The sequence below is a fragment of the Gouania willdenowi genome, unplaced genomic scaffold (assembly GCF_900634775.1).
Source record: "Gouania willdenowi unplaced genomic scaffold, fGouWil2.1 scaffold_409_arrow_ctg1, whole genome shotgun sequence".
NCBI lineage: Eukaryota > Metazoa > Chordata > Actinopteri > Blenniiformes > Gobiesocidae > Gouania > Gouania willdenowi.
In genome coordinates, this window is record NW_021145170.1 from 12,622 (window position 1) to 30,461 (window position 17,840).

The window sequence follows — 17,840 nt, forward strand, 5'->3', positions numbered from 1 at the left end:
CTTCGGGATGTTATGTTTTTCTTAAAACTGGAAAAAATCAGAGAGGACCTTAAGGGCAATACAGAATTTTTTTATCGAACGTGGAAGCCCTTCCTTTCCTATTTCAACTCGTTACAGACATTACCAGCGGACTGAACAATTGCTAATTTTGAAATCCTCTATTATTATTATTATTATTATTATTCTTTCTCTTCTTTTCATTAACTTTGTTTAATTATTATTGTAATATTTATTTATTTTTCATTTATTTTATTTTTTATTTTATTTTTTCTTCTTTCTAATATATATACTAATCCAATTTTATAAAGACATGTAGCTCCCTTAGGGATCATGGGGTGGGAGTGGGAGGGAAGGATATTACATTTAAAGAATAAAAAACCTTGCATATATATGTGTACATATGTTAAGTTGCATTTATGTACTGTATGTGTATGTCTACATGTATATATGTAATATTGAAGATCGAGGATACCAATGTTTATTTCCTCTAATCTCTTTCACATTCTTTTACATTTTTGTTTTCCCAGATGTTGATGAGTGTTATAATGTGAATGCTGAAAAGTGGTGGATCTTGCATTCTTCAATTAAAAAAATATCAAAAAAAAAAAAAAGATGTAATTGGCATAGACTGCCGGGGGGGGGTCTGGCATGCTCGGTTGGAGAGAGGTTGGAGAGGGCGTTGAGAGAGAGGTCATTTAGGTTAGAGAGGGACCGGAGAGGGTCCCATTCCTCTCTCTAACACTCCCTCTATGTCTGCTTCTTCCCTTGTGTGTTTGCTCCTGTTCTCCTTCTGGCTTTTGTCTTGCAGGTCTGTGGGATCCTCAGTGTGGAGTTACAGAGTCTCAACAACTCTGTCTCCACCCTTTCCTCTGCACACACCCAACACAGCATAACGTGGATGGCTGTTCATCATAGGAATGGGATCCACACAAGGTTCCTGCTGCTTAACAGAAGGTTTTCCTTGCTGCCATGATGAATTCATGTTGGGTGTGGGATACATATGTATGTGTATATACGTATATATGCATATGTGTGTATCCATAAAATGAAGAGTCCGTCCTTAAGACTGCTCTACTGTAAAGTGTCTTGAGATACCATTGGTTATGATTTGGCGCTATACAAATAAAAGATTGATTGATTGATTGATCAAATGCTTAAACAGTTAAAAGGTGATAGTGAAATTATTGTGCTTGGAGATCTCAACATTAATTGGTTAGATAAACATGGAAAACAAAAACTAAAAGCAATAACATCAAAATATAAATGACATCAATTAACAGAGGGCCCAACAAGACTAACAAGAACAAGTAAAACTCAAATAGACCTAATGTTTACAAATAAGCCAGAAGGAGTTATGAAGACCTATAATCTTGTTACTGGGTTGTCTGACCATAATTTGACACTAATATCAAGGAAACTGACTAAGAAACGGCTGCAGTGTCTTACTCAAAATTCAGGTACTAAAATAACAAAAGGCATCAGGAAAAATGATATGCCTCATCTCGACAATAAAATGCGCAATATTAATTGGGAGCCAGCACTTAAAATGCACCATTTAAACAATTATTGCGATATGCTGACAAGTAATGTAGCCCAAGTAATTCAAAAGTATACAAAGCCCATTAAAATTAGGAAAAAACGTCAGGCATTACCATGAATTACTAGCAAATTCTGTCAGTTAATGAAACAAAGAAATCTCGCTCGTAAAAAAGAAATCTCAACAAAACTAAACACAGATAATGCAATTTTTAAAAGCCTTAGAAATAAAGTGGTAAGTGAGATGAGAAAACCTAAAACTGCATACTTTGTGCACTTGATGGAAGAACCCAAAGGAAACAGTGCTTGTCTTTGGAAACATATTCATAGACTGACTAAAAATGATTCCAAACAAGAAGCCAGAGCCATAAAACAACTAAATATCGATGGCAAACTGATTACTGACCATATGCAAATGGCGTCTTTGCTCAATACCTATTTTGTGACATCAGTGGAACAAATATCAGCATCTTTTAAATGAATAGAGCTCAATGAAAAACCAGTAAACCCATTGGAAAATGCATTCTCTATTGCACAAACAAATGAGGCTAGTATTAAACAAATAATCAGTCATCTTAAACCATCTAAAGCCAAAGATGCATTCGGATTAGACTCCGACTTTGTCAGAAAGCACAAAGATTCTTTATCTGGCCCCCTGACCCATCTGGTAAACCTGTCAACCACGAGTGAGAAATTTCCACAGAAATTAAAACAAGGTCTTATCAGCCCAATTTTAAAACAGGAGATCCTGATCAAGCATGTAATTACAGGCCCATTTCAATTCTTCCAATTTTCTCCAAGGTACTAGAAAAAATAGTTGCAAATCAATTAAACGATTATCTTCAATATAATAATATTCTTCATCCAAAGCAGTTCGGCTTTAGGCCAAAATATTCAACAGAAATAGCTACTTGTTATTTAATAAACACCATTAAAAAAAGACCTGGACACAGGGAATGTGGTTGGAGCAGTGTTCTTAGACCTTCGTAAGGCCTTTGACACTGTCAACCACCTTATCCTCATGCATAAATTAAAGCACTTTCATTTTTCAGAACAAACTCTGAGCTGGTTTACATCATATTTGGATTCCAGGACACAGAGTGTGAAAATCAGTGGCACTATATCTGCACCTCAGGAATACAAAATGGGGATACCACAAGGTTCTATCCTGGGTCCCATCTTATTTTGTCTTTATATTAATGACCTTCCAACCATTTGCACTGAGGCTGAGTGTCAACTGTACGCTGACGACACTGTCATCTATGTCTCAGCAAAGACGCCACAGAAAGCTGCAGAGCTGCTAAACAGACAAATGATCAGGGTCTCAGTGGCTGGAGGATAATTGTCTGTCTTTAAATTGTTCTAAAACAGTGTCTATGTGTTTTTCAATGAGGCAAAAGTCTATGGACAGCTTTCAGATACAAATAAATAATAAAAATATTGAAAGAGTAAATGAATTCAAATATCTTGGAGTTGTGGTGGACTCCCATCTTAAATTTGGAGCTCATGTAAAGAAAATAACTAAGACTATTAGGATTCATTTGAATTGTTTTCGTCTAATAAGATCTTGCCTGTCAATCAGTGCAGCCAAGTTGTACTTTCACACAATGATCTTGTCTCACTTTTCATATTGTATCAGTGTGTGGGGCCAAGCTAATCAGTCTACTCAGAAAGGTGTGATCTCCCTGTACAAACAAGCTTTAAAAGTGCTTGAGGTGGCACTATTGCAAAATTCAAGAGAAGCATAATCTTTTATGTTTTGAAAATTTTAAGAAGTACTCTTTTGTTTTTTAAATGTGTCAACAACCTCATTCCCGATATCGCTGCAGGGATGATTGAAAAATGTGCAGCTCACGGGATCGTCACTAGGGGCGCTGTCAGTGGAGACTGCAGACCAGCCACATGCAAAAGAGCTTTTGGACAGACAGCGTTCACAGTACAAGGGCCACAGATCTGGAACACTTTACCTGCTGATCTGAAAACTTTAACAGACCTGCGCCAGTTTAAAAGTAAAGGCAAACAATGGCTCAAACTGAATCAAACTTGTGGACACAACAGACGTGTGTAATATTTTATTGCCTTTTGTAATTTGTATTATTTGTAATGATTTATGTAAATGTGTTATGTATTTTTATGTCTTAAGGACCAGGTCTGCGAATTAGCTGTTAGCTATATGGCCTATGAATATGGCATCAGTTAAACAATGCTTCTTGTTCTGTCCCTATCAAATAAACATATATATATATATAACATGTCTGAGATCTTTAGGCAGAGCTGTTTGAAGGATGGACGCTGCTCCGCCCTCTGCAGAGAGAACACACAACACACAAAACTACATTACAACTACACACACTATGACAAAATGTCAGAAAACTACATTAAAACAATACAAACATTAAAAAAATGTCAGAAAACTATACAAACATTAAGAAAATGTCATAAAACTACATTAAAACTATACAAACATTAATAAAATATCATAAAACTACATTAAAACTACACACTATTACAAAATGTCAAAACTACATTACTACACAAACTATTACAAAATGTCAAAAAACTACATTAAAACTATACAAACATTAATAAAATGCCACAAAACTACATTAAAACTATACAAATATTAATAAAATATTATAAAACTACATTACAACTGTACACTCTATTATAAAATATCATAAAACTACGTCACCAGACAAGTTGACCCTCCAGTGTGGGCGTGTCACGTGACCTAAACTGGCCAATGAGTGGCGCTGCGTATGCATAAAGTGGTAGTCTATGGTTACGTTTAAAGTGTCCATAGCAACGGCTAAAAAGCTTCATATGAAATGGTTGCTATGGTGACGATTTTGGAACATCTTCTGTTGACTCTTTGTTCTATTTTAGATAGAACTCAGTAAGGCTTTGATGTTCAGATGAAAGAACACACAAAGCAGTTCAGAGTCTGAGAAACAACACTGTCTTTGTTAAACCTGACACTACATCTACTAAAATGCCTAAGAACGCTCACAGACAAGGTCGGCGCCGTTTTGAGAGAAAAAAGAAAGATGATCCAGTGATGGCTCCCACTGAAGACTTTGACTGGACAAAGCTTTTTTCCCTCCTTGATTCACAACCTTCACCAAGTCCTGATGGATCTTCTAAACACCAGGAACCAGTTAAAGAAACAGTAGCAGACAACAAGGCTCACAACCCAGAGTCTGTTACAGAGAGTCTGTGCTTGGATACTTCACTCCTTGGCTCTCAGCCCATGGAAATGTCCATCCTCCACTGTTCTCAGGTCCAAAATGATACTTCTGTGCTGGACCAACTGAAGGAGGAAAATGAAAACCTTAAACTGTCTCTGAACCTGTCCCAACAAGCATTAGAGGCCCAACTGACCCAGTGGGACAAAGACAAGGCCAGATTATTGGACACGCAGAAGGAGAAGGAGACCATCGTTGAGCAGCAACGAGAGATGATTGACCACCTCAAACAGACACTGGAGAAATCATCAGAAGACTTTAAGGTGCTGAAGGAGCAGTGGGCCACAGAAAAAGATGCTCAACAACAGCAAACCAATCTGATGATTCACCTCAAAGAAGAGGAAATCTCCCGCCTCAGCGCTTTATGGGAAACAGCTGAGCGTACGGTCTCCATCCAAGTCCTGGAAGTGGAAAATAAAGCTCATCTGGAGGCTGAACATGTCAAAATGATCTCCACCTTGAAGGCCTGTATCACTACTGAACAGGAAAAGCTTGAAGAAACAAGAGAGAAATGCAAGCAACTGAACCACTTCCAAAAACAGGACAAGGAGCTGATCCACCTTCTTCAGACCGAGCTGAAGAAGAAGGAAGGAGAAGTTCTAGAACAACACGTTCAGGCCATGAAAGAGCAGGAGAACCTTCATTTTCAAATCATGCTGCTGAGGGAGAAGAATGTCTCTGCTTTAGTAGAAACTGATCTGTTGAAAAGAAATCTCAGCATGAACATCAGTGAACCTGAGAAAGATCCTCCAGAGAAGAAATCTGTGTTTAAGAGGTTCATCAACTTTCTGACAAAGCGATGGCAGAGGAGGTCAAAGATCTGATCATGGACATCATCAGCTGATACAGACTTGGAGCAAAATCTGGACTGGAAGTGTAGTTTAATGCTGACTAGTCAAATAAATGGAAAGCTTTAAATGTTGGGGATGCTTGTCTTACTCTGTGACTTCCTGAAGTCACAAGTCAGAAAAGATAAAGTCTTGAAAACTTTCTTTCAAATTCACAAAAACTATTGTTACTCATTCCACAATCAATAAAAAAAGAAATAAAAACTCTCCCAAAATGATGTGTTTCTACTAAATTTCTCTTTGTCTGATGAAGTAAAAGGAAGAAATGAGAGACACAACCTTTTACAGCCTTTATGCTGACTAATCAATTCTCATCATGTTATTTTATTGCCATTATTATTCAAATTATTATTATTGGTACAACTACTGCATTAATGTTATTGCTATTCTTATAATTACCATTATATTCTCATATTATTTTATATTATAGTTAATGTTATTCTCATTGTATTATTATATTGCTATATTATCATTATATTACTTTATCATTATTTAATATTATAGTTTTTTAATCATATTATAGTTACTAGATTCTTATTTTTAACTTCTTACGTTTCAAAAGGTTTATTTTGATTTTGAAATCAACACAAATGAAATCCACCACTTTTCTGTGTCTCTTCTCTATGGTCGTATGTTGGATGTACATGACATGTTTACGTGGAATTCATGTAGTGTTTTTCTTTGTTGAGGTAGGGTCTAAAGACAGGGGATGCTCTGGTACATTTATGATCTATTTATCTAAGTCCAGCAAACATTGGTGCAACCTTTATCTATATATCATGTGTTCATGTCCCATAGAATTAAAGCAGGGAAATCACACACGCTATTTTACTTTGTACCCACAAATGAACCCCTTTATAACACTACAGAGTATGTTCACCTCTTTGTACATCCAACCTTCAAACACAAACTCATTTGACCATCAATGACAACTCTACTTAAGCTCCTCCCACTATATGAATACATACTTCCGACGGGCACTGTACTAGTTTAAAGAAAGTGTCTAGAGATTCGTTAAACGTACGCTGTAAAAACTGTTGCTTAGATACAACTTAATAAAAATAAGGTCACATTTTCCAACCACTTTTTAGTAGTTTAGTGAACTTCTTGTTTTTTTGATTCAGGAAAACTGAATTTTTTTGATTTTCCTGTGTTAAATTTTTCTCGGATAACTTTGAAGAAAAAGCAAAACTAACTTTAAAAACAGTTTTTAACTACATCATAATTAATGAAATAAAGTCAAATATATATGTATATATTTAGAAATTGATATGGATGAATTCATGCACTCAATCTTATTGATTTGTTTTGAAAGACTAAATGACTTCATAAATTAGTAAGAAATACCTCATAAAAACTGTTAGATTTAAGAAAGAGACGTATTTGTGTCCAACATTTTTATTTGACTAAAGTATTTTGTTACAACTTCACAGTTTCTATCAAATAAAAGTTGAACAGATCAGAGTAATCTTTGACCTGATCTTAAAAGTGCTGAATACAACATCTGAGTAGTGTCTTTAGCAAATGTAAACAAAGTGCAGAACAAAAAAAAAGTCTTTGATTTTAGGAAGCATATAAGAATATTTCAACAATTTTAATTCTGACCTGCAGCTGATAAAACCTTAAAGGGATCCTCCACTGTTTTTACAAATGTGGCCCAAAATCTTAGAAATGTACTTATTAGAAGAGCAATGCTTAATAGAAATGTAACGATTCACTCAACTCCCGATACGATTCTCTCACGATTTTTTCATTTACAAAATGGGACTGTCGACAATTTTTTTTTTTGGGAAAAAAACTAGAAAATACTGTATTATTTTCCTTTTATTTTTCATTGTCAAAAGAATCCCTTGATAAACTATTCAAAACAATGCAATTTAACTAAAAATAAATCTTGAATGAAATAAATAAAGGAATAACACAAATGAAAATGAAGCCTATTAATTTAAATTCTGGTTCTATAATAAACAATGCAAAACTGCATATTAGTTCTTTTTCTTTTAAAAGTGCAACTGAAAATGTATTTTGTGCATTAACAATTGGACTTGTGATTACACTGATTTACGTCATATTTGTTTGGACCAGCAGAGGGCGCTGGTAACCCAGTGGTTGGTTGGCATGCAGATATCTTGCAGTGAAGAAGAGAAGCTATGCTAGCAGACAGAGCTAATAGAAAACCGTGACTTTTACAGATATTCACGTAATATTACAGATATTCTTTCGGTGCTAAAGGGGTAATGAATCATTTATTAACATATTTAAGAGTAGAAGGCGGCCAGAAAGAAAGTATTAGCAGACTCCGCCCGCCGCCAACACTTCCGGATGGCGCCCTCTGCTGGTTAAAAAAAGTACTGCGATTCAATTGTCAGAAAATCATTACTTTGCAGTAAATTCATTGAATTCACTTTTAAAAATGAGACTACTTTACCGTTTTAAAAGCTTTATTCCACCACACAGCCCCATTTGCCTGTTACATCCCATTACTTTCTGTAGGAGTGAAGCATTCAACCTGCTTTTTAGATCATTGAGCAGCTTTTTTGGTCAAAATGCTAATTTGTGCTACTTTTGGTTGCTCTAAATCAATGAAAAGATCAAGATGTGGATGTAAACCTCTGCTTTACCAAAAGATGATAAAAACAGTCGTGACCCAAAAAAATAATGTAGTTTCACGTGTGGTTTTGTGTTTTGGGCATAATTAAATATATCTGGGGCCTCATTTATAACTGTAGTGTACGTCCAAAATGGGGCCTGAAAGATGTGCAGGACACTTTTCATACAAAGATTGTGATTTATAAAAATAAAGTGTGTGCACTGGTGGCTAATGCTGAACCAGGCAAAAGGACATTTTGGAAACGTGGGAAAACAATGGTGCAAATGGTGAATTGAAGCCAGATTCATTTCACACATTTCATGTGTTCACATACCAGCGTTTTAGATCCACATAATCATACCCAAGCCTGCTGTGTTCTAGATGTAAAGAGTGAGACATTGGGTCATATTAAGGCTCTATTTTACGTGAATTGTAAAATGTGAATACGTTCCACGTTCGGATAAAACTTGGTGCAAAGCGGCATCAACACATGATCCATGTTTCCTGATGCAGAGCGGTTTCTGTAACAGACCGATGAGTTTCAACTGTGAAGGTGTGACAGTGTGGGCTCAGGTTTGTCCTGTAGCAGAAACACTATGACGCTACGTCTCAGACGCTTCTTTTCACCTCTGTCACATTTTACACCATGTAATGCAGTGACGACTGCTGTAAATAACTACCTTTTCATTTATTTACGTGATTACTGTGAACACCAGATAAATCCTCTTTTTTCTGTGATGAAAATGAGAAAAGACTGACCTGTTTTATCAGGTGAAGACGAGTGAAAAAGGCAGATATTTTCAAACTCAGTCCACTTCCTGCACATGTGTGTTGAGCTCACTCTGAGCGCGCTACTACGGTGGCAGCTACGGCATCTTCAGAGGGACAAAATGCATAAAAACGGTAAAAATCACTCATTTAAAAGCAACAGTAGTGAAAGTTCTTTTTTTTAGTGTACCACTAATATAATGGACAAATATAATGCACTAATATAATGCACATACTTAAACACAGCTCAGAAAGCATTAAGGCACAAAAAACTAAAATCCCCCTAAATCAGAGGTAAGGCTATAGTAAAGCATTAAAACAGGTGTTTTTTGTACAAACAATAACTAGGATATGACTGTGTGAGGTCTGCATCGAGGATGAACATTGTGATGTTTTTAAATAGTACAGTTAAAGTTGCTGAGGTGGTGGAGAAGGGAGTGGTCATCTGTGACACCTTCACTGCTGTCTCCCCTCTCATTAACCCAGACATGAAAATGATGATTTCTAAAGCCCCCCATTCATTAAAAATGAACAGCTGGGAAAGGAAGTGTCCAGATATGAACAGCTCGTGTCACAGATAAAAATGGTTTCTCTCAGGTGTAAGTCTCTGAAACTGAAGCACGTTGTGTGTCATAAAGACAGGTTTATATGATCCTAAAAGAACCTGAACCTGTCTTTCTCATTTAAAGTTGATATTTTAATCACATGGTTTTTGCTTCCTCAGAGACAATGAAATGTTTTGGTTGTGGAGAGGAGGGGCACCTGATCCGCTCCTGCCCCGGGGTGGGCGGAGCTCACCGGGCGGGGATTCGCCTGAAGATGCCGCCCCTGCCCCGGTTACCGTGTGGGCACTCCAGTTGCTGCTGTGAGGACGGGTTTCTTTCCTGCTCCGGTGGAGCGTCTGTCATGGGGGTTCCTCCTGCAGCACCGGTCCCCGTGGTTCCTGTGGTGTTATTTGAAGAGAAAAGTGAAGCCATGATGGCAGATGTGAATGAACAGTGTGACTATCAGGAAATGATGGAGGAGATGTCAGATGATGATCTCCTCAAAGTGTCTCAGAAAAGAAAAATTCACTAATCAGAAAAAAAGAGTAATGAAACAAATAAAATGAGTGTAAAGATGTCCACAGAGTCAGAGAGAGCCTTTCTGTGCGCTCGTGGGGATCTCTCCACGTGTGGTGATGTTGAGTTATGGTGCAGAGGTGCAGTAGGGCGGGTCATCACAGTATAAAGTCTGTGGCTGTTTCCTGGGACAAAAAATAAAAAGTTATCTTTCAGATTTTATTTCATTTCATGCTGGGACCAATGAGCTAGTTTTTTTTAATTTTTACTGTGTTTGCTAAGCTGACTTCTGGTCTGACTGTGTCCATTCACTGACAGCGTACAGGAGTCTGCTGCATAGATATTATATACTGTGGTGTCATTGTTTAACATGTGTGCTATTGAACGTACCCTAGATCTGTTGTAATGTGTATATGTCTATGACCTGCTCTGTTGATTCACGTGACATCACTCACATTGCTGCATCGCTACAAAGCTAGAGCGCTAAACAGGAAACTTGAGAATCTGTCGTCTGAAATCATCAAAATGTCCATATTTTGTGTAGTTTACGGATGCTCCAATCGTTCTAACAGAGAAAAGGAAAATAGATTTTATAAAGTACCGAAGATTGTTGTTCACAAAGATGAGAAATGTAAAAAGTTCACAGAACGTCATAAAAAGTGGATTTTAAAGCACCAGTAGATTTATTACACCACATATGTGCATGTTTTACATAACATCCATTCTTTGGTTTTGATTTATTTATGTATTAATAACGTATCAATTCACCAGTAATGTGACTTATGCGTTGCTTCTTTTTATGTCTGGAGTCACCAGATTATCTGGATACTATTTGGATCACAACACTGTTTGGTGAAGTTAGCAGATATTCACAGATTCAGACTTCCAGCATCAATAACTATTTAACAAATGACACCTCTGTCATCAGTGTGAGGACGACAATATGATACAAGATCATTTTTAATAAACGCAGCAGAATAAAAGTCCATCTGTCGGTCGTTCTGTGTGGTGAGATTAAAACATGAAGCTGTCGTCATAGTTTCCCTTAAATATCCAAATATAATACAAACAAAACCAGATTTAATTTTAAAACAGAAAAACGCTGCTTGTTTGGTTTTTAAGCCAAAAAACAAACACATTTATTCAAATTTTGTGGGGGGGGGGGGGGGGGGGGGGGGATGCTACTCAGAACTGAGTGGTTTTGTGCCCCCCACAGTTTTCTTAATGCCCCCCCAGTTAATGCTAAAAATAGATTTACAAACCAACTCAATATATATAAAGGTTTATTTAAAAAGGATTCTGGGTTTTCTATTAGAAAGGGCCAAAGTCTGCCTCTATCTGCTCCAGAATCAACACCAGTCCAACCAGTGCTGTGGAGTTCATGATGAGCTGGAGGTTATGGACCATGGATGTAGTCCTGGTCCTGTTGGTTCTGGTCCATGAACTGTGTCCCTGACTCCTCCATATAAAACACAATTTTATACAATATACATAAGTAGGGGGTCCCCGCTCCATCTCTCCATCAGTTTGGGGGTCCTTGGCCTGGAAAACGTTGATGACCCCTGTTCTACACAAGTTTTATATATACAGTTTATACATTCACATCAAACATATATACATACTAGGGATGGGAACGACACGGGATTTGGGAAATCGATTGTCGAGGCCCATGTGTCGACTTTTTGTCGAATTGTCGGCCTTTTTTTTTTCTTTCTTTTTTTTAAAGAGCAGCAGCAATGCGGAGGGTGGAAAATAATCTATACTGTTGTACTAGTTAATTTTAGTCTAAAAAACATGGCTCTAGTGTCCAATATTGACCATTAAAGCAGTAATAATAAAAACGAGAGAGAGAAATTTAAGATGTTTATTCAACAGCCTTACAAACACATAAGACGTACTTTTTGCCGTTTGGAATTTACAGAAATAAAACAGCCAGTTCATTTATTATTTAGTTTTGTAGGCTACATGTAGCCTAAACAAGTTATTTTTACAAATAAAAAAAAACAAACTAAATGAACATGTTTATCACTCGTGAAAATAAGCAACAATTAAAATCGAAAAACAGCGTGCCCATTTTTTTTTTAAACCACAGAAAAGGACGGAGCCTAACACCAACAACTCAGATCTCAGTGAAAATAAAATATATATAGGTATCTTACCATTTCGGCCTAATTTTTGTTTAAGAACAGAAGCATGTCTACATGTTTGGGTAGAAGGCGACTGCGGAGTCTATTCACGACCAGTCCTGCGGCTGAAAACACTCTTTCCGCCGGCACAGATGTGGCGGGGATGCAGAGGTAGGCTTTTGCCAGACGGCTCAGGTTTTTAAATCTGGACTCATTGAGAGACCACCAGAGCGCAGGATCCTGACTGGGTGATATTCCTTCTTCGTTTGTGTAACGTTCTATTTCAGAATGGTCAGATGTGACCGTGTCCCCCTTGAAATAGTCCTCTCCGAAGAATGAAACCATTGCATCCACCTGTTTAGCCCTTTTAGCGGGCCCGGACTCGTCATCATCAACGCGCGCACTATCACCTGAGACCGCACGGAGGCCGGACAACAGATCTCTAACCTTTTCTTGCACAGCTTCCTTAACCTCCTTGGTCGTGAACTTTAGGTGTTTGTGACGTGGATCCAAAAAGGATGCGATGAAAGCTGCCTTCTTCGCGGTGCCGGTGTTTTCAGGTTCCATTCGAGAGGTGAAAAAATAAAAATGCAATCTGGAAATCCCACAAGCCCCGCCCCCTCGACATGTCGACACTCTATTTTTTTTGTCGAGGGGAGCATGTGTCGAATGTCGGTCGTTTTGTCGACAAAAAGTCCCATCCCTAATACATACGTACATACACATGAATGTATATATGACATGTACTTAATATTAAACTAATTTATATTTTTACGACACATTTCATCAATTAAATATAGAGGGGAAATATATAAATGAATACAAACCTTTTATTATATGTATTAGTATATATTTTAATATATTTTATACCATTATATACATATTATATATTATTGTTGTCCTAGGTAAAATTGCTGCTCTTCTTTCTTATACGTACTAACGAAGTATGATTTAAAAAACGTTTTAAACTGGTTTATGTTGGTGCTTTGTTTTATTTCATCCTTTAGACAGTTCCATAATGTAACCTTTGATATTGTTATACTCATCTTTTTGACTGCTGTTCTGGCATTTTTCATCTTGAAACATAGTTTTCTACCAGAATTGTTTTCCCCTTCTCTCCCTAAAAAATCTTTTCTGCAACCCTTTTGGAAGTGAACCTTTACTTTATAAATCATTTGAACAGTTTTGAGTTGGATGAGATCTGGGAGTTTTAAATCTGGTGTTTTTAAGAATAATCCACGTGTTTGTTCTCTGTATCCTGCGTTATGTATCAGTCTGATGGATCTTTTTTGCATTATGAATAACGGTTGGATGTTCGTCATGTATATATTTCCCTAAACTTTTTGACAGTAAATCAAGATAATAGTAATGGTTATAATAATAATAATAATAATAGCAATAACAAAGTAATATAATAAGAATCTAGTCACAATAATACGATAAAAAACAATAAAAAATATTAAATAATGATATGGTAATATGATGATAATATAGCAATGCTAATGAAAAATATGATAATATAGCAATGCTAATAATAAAATGAGAATACCGGTAACTATAATATAAAATATTAATAATTAAAAGGAGTTTAAAAATATAATGATCATTAAAATAATGCCAATAACATTAATACAGTAGTACAACTATATAATAATAATAATGACAATAACAAAATAGCAAAGAGAATCCAGTAACTGTAATACAATAATAAACATAAAATAATAAGGTAACAGCAATATAAATAATAATACAATGAGAATACCAGTAACTATAGGATAAAATAATAGAAAAAAGAATAATTTAAGAATAACAATACAGTAATAGAACAATTAGATAGAGAAATAATATTAATAGTGAAAGTAGTAATAGTAATGGTTATAAAAATAATAAATAGGAATATAAGAATAACAATAACAATACAGTAGTAGTACAATTAGATAGAGATATAATATTAATAGTAGAAGTAGTAATAGTTATAATAATAATAATAATAATAATAATAATAATAATAGCAATAACATAATGAGAATCCAGTAACTATAATAAAATAATAAATATTACAATAAAACAGCGTGTGCGATATCCCCGGTTTAATTCTATGGGATTTGAACATGATAAATGTGTTTGTTGTTGTTGTTTTTTAACTCACTTTTATATTTTTTTGTTTGGTGTATTTTTCTGTAATGTATGTTTTTTGGAGTCAATATATGTATTTGTGTATCTTTCTGTTTTAGTATATTTAAATAAATAAATACGTATGTGTTTGAGACGCTGATAACCAAACTCCATAGACATTGTAGCACCAATCAGAAAAACAACCAAACTGCGCAAAACAAAACGTAAAGCTCCAAACTACATGAATGAGTAAGTAAATTAAAGTATTATGTACAATTCGGCTGTCTTTTTTTAAAAACAAAAATATTTTTTATATCTTTGAACCGAGTGGTCAGAGTTTAGCTTCTATGCACAGCATGACACAGAATCTACAGTTTTCCAGATGGAGAATTGAACAGGTTGAGGTCAATATCGACTCTAGTGAAACACCGCGTTATTGAACAACAGTTTTATGGTTTAAACAATGGGAAACGTGTCTGTAAAAGACTCACCAGTGGCTGATGGTTTCAAATCATCTATTCAGAGAGTTCCCGTGTTTGAGAAGCTAACAATAGCATAGCACAGGAGGAAGTGGAGTCTGCCGTGGCTCACACACACGAACATCAGTGACTAACATCAGGCCCAATAAGTGAGACTTAAGAGCTTTGTTAGTTTATCAGTGTAAACACAGCTGCTCAGACGTTCCTCTCCGTATAAAACTATCTTCTTCTCTCTCACTCCTGTTTACAGTCCGTGTCTGCTTGGCTGTGTGCGCAACGATTGGCTCTGGCTGCACACGTGACTCTTGCTCGTGTGAGGAAATAGATATAGATGGTGCGCTAGCGCCCCCTCACACCCTGAGGTCAAAAGTTGAATAGGTTTCATTTCGGGGCCGTCCAGTAGTGAAATAAAATAAAAATAAACATTTTGAAATGACCAAATTACTCCAAAATAACAGATACACACACACGGGGTATTTGGAACCCGTCGACCGAGTTTCAGGTCGAACTGGCACCGTGTCCGGGAGATATTTGCTCCACATACACACAACCATCCATCCACACACACACACACACACACACACACACAAACACCCATCCACACACACAGACACACCCCCTTCCATCCATCCATCCATCCACAAACACACACACCCCCATCCATCCATCCATCCCCCCCCCCACACACACACACACACACACACAGACACAGACACAGACACACACACACACACACACACACACAGACACAGACACACACATACACACACATACATGAAAACATGTATTTACAATGATTAGGAAGCTTAACAAGGTAACCTTTTATTAGCTTATTTATTACAGCCTTAGTAATTTAACTTTAGTCATTGAGAATATAATTGTAATTGACATTCATAATGCCCCCACCCACAGTTTTCTTAATGCCCCACCAGTTAATGCTGCCTGGCGTTGACTCTGGGTCGTCATGGTAATTCAGATGAGATGAAAGCTGCATAGAAGCTTTGCAGTACAGCTCATTGTTGACAGGTAGTCATGGTAACTCAGATAAGATGAAAGCCGCATAGAAGCTTTGCAGACCAGCTCATACAAGTTGAAAGTGAAGTATCTTCAGCAGTGAGTGCCCAAAAGACTTTTAAAAACAACTAAAGTGGATCTATTTTCATAAAAAGCAGGTGTCCTCAGTGAGAAACATTTGTAGCTAAAGTGAGTAATAATTATAATATTTAATGTGCGTTGGAACTACTTTGTGGAGTTTGAAAGAAGTGGCTCCTAAAAGGTAGTAACATTTCTTTCTCTTACAGCTGCTATGTCTGTGCCAAAGAAAAACATGAAGGAACTTAACAAGAAGGAGGCCATTGGGGACCTTCTGGATGACTTCACAGAGGTGAGCATCAGCTCTATTTTTTCACACTCATTTTATAGTTTACAAATCTTAGATCTTTATTATGGAAAATAAAAACTTTGGGAAAACCAGTTTCAATTGTCCTGTTGTAAACTGTTACTCTGTATGAGATCTTTTTATGACTTTATTGCACAATTGTTACCAATTAGGGCCGTATTCAGTAAAATAAGAACATTAGAATGACCAGTTGGTGACGATAATGTTTTAGTTTACGTTCTTTAAAATAACATTTGTCCCTTGTTCTCTTTCAGCCTCCTGGTTTCAGTCGCTCCCAGCAGGGCCAGCGCAAAGAGCCCAGGAAAATCATCATCCACAGCATGTCTCTAAATTATGACGTGCAACTAAACAAAGCTGAGAAAGCCTGGAAACCTACGGTGAAGAAGAACTCTTGCAGCCGTGGTGCTGAGGAGGTTGTGGATAATGATCCTGAGGTGGCCAAAACTGGGGAGCTGTTCAAGCAATTGCGTAGCATCCTGAACAAGCTCACCCCACAAAAGTTTCCAGAGCTAATGAAGCAGGTGTCTGAACTAACAATAGACACAGAGGAAAGGCTGAAAGGTGCCATTGACCTGATATCTGAGAAGGCCATCTTGGAACCAAACTTCTCTGTGGCCTATGCCAACATGTGCCGCGGCCTAATGGGGGTGAGTGCGTGTCTTTGGGTATTTTGCCTCTATTGGCTTCATTGATGATTGTTCTTAAGTGTCACGGGTCTGGGCCACTGAATGTCAATGATGGTGATGAGGAACTGATGAAGTAATCATATATATTATGTTTCATATCCACTAATAAAATCAGCTTTAGTAATATTCTTCCATATTCCATCAACAGTTGAAAGTCCCCAGTGCCGACAAACCAGGTAAAACTGCAAACTTCCTCTATCTCCTACTCAATCGTTGCCAGAAGGAGTTTGAGAAAGACCAGGATGATGATGAGATCTTTGAAAAGAAACAGAAGGAGCTGGAGGCTGCCAAAGATGTAAGATGACACATTTGTTTGTCCTCAAGAGTGGGTTTGTACCTCAAGAGTGGGTCCCAGATTTAATCATTTGTGTCACCTGTTAGGATGAGGAGCGTGAACGTCTGCGGGTTGAGCTGGAAAACGCCAGGGTTATTGCCCGCCGCCGCTCACTGGGCAACATCAAGTTTGTTGGTGAGCTCTTCAAGCTGAAGATGCTGACCGAGGCCATTATGCATGCCTGTGTAGTTAAACTACTGAAGAACCATGACGAAAAGTCTCTGGAGTGTCTCTGCAGACTTCTCTCCACCATTGGCAAAGACCTGGAGTTTGAAAAGGCCAAGGTAAGTACAATAATGAAGCATCTATATGTATCGTATCGCGATGTACCTGGTGATACCCAGCCCTAGTTTATACCTTAGTTGTCATTGCTAAGTCTGTTGTATTTCCCTAACAGCCTCAAATGGACGAGTATTTCAATCAGATGAACAAAATCATCAAGGAAAAGATGACCTCTTCCAGAATCCGCTTTATGCTGCAAGATGTTCTAGACCTCAGAAAGGTAAATGGTTTAGCTTCTTTATATTTGCAGATCTAATGAAAAAAAGCAGTTTTGTCAAACTTATTGCTAGGGGTGTCCTGATCAGATAATGATGAGTATGTATAATTTGTGTTGATATGGAGTCAGAATACAGGCTAAAATATCAGTATCG

The 17,840-nt window shown here is 37.1% G+C and overlaps 1 protein-coding gene, 1 long non-coding RNA gene and 1 other non-coding gene across 4 annotated transcripts in view; 2 read left to right on the forward strand and 1 right to left on the reverse strand.

Annotated features, from left to right (window-relative positions):
• The window catches only part of LOC114460145 (eukaryotic translation initiation factor 4 gamma 1-like), a 31,494-nt gene that overhangs the window by 10,353 nt on the left and 3,301 nt on the right, over positions 1–17,840 (forward strand). The window contains exons 2-6 of the mRNA XM_028442188.1: positions 16,070–16,152; positions 16,422–16,814; positions 17,002–17,148; positions 17,235–17,471; positions 17,585–17,689. Coding sequence (XP_028297989.1) covers positions 16,075–16,152; positions 16,422–16,814; positions 17,002–17,148; positions 17,235–17,471; positions 17,585–17,689 — 960 coding nt within the window. The 5' untranslated portion in view covers positions 16,070–16,074. The remainder of the gene's footprint in view (positions 1–16,069; positions 16,153–16,421; positions 16,815–17,001; positions 17,149–17,234; positions 17,472–17,584; positions 17,690–17,840) is intronic.
• Positions 1–17,840, reverse strand: part of LOC114460147 (uncharacterized) — a 44,765-nt gene that overhangs the window by 5,352 nt on the left and 21,573 nt on the right. The gene's annotated exons all lie outside the window — the stretch shown is intronic.
• On the forward strand, positions 16,851–16,927 carry LOC114460149 (small nucleolar RNA SNORD66). Its single transcript, XR_003673557.1, has one exon. It is a non-coding gene; the product is annotated as a small nucleolar RNA SNORD66 (small nucleolar RNA).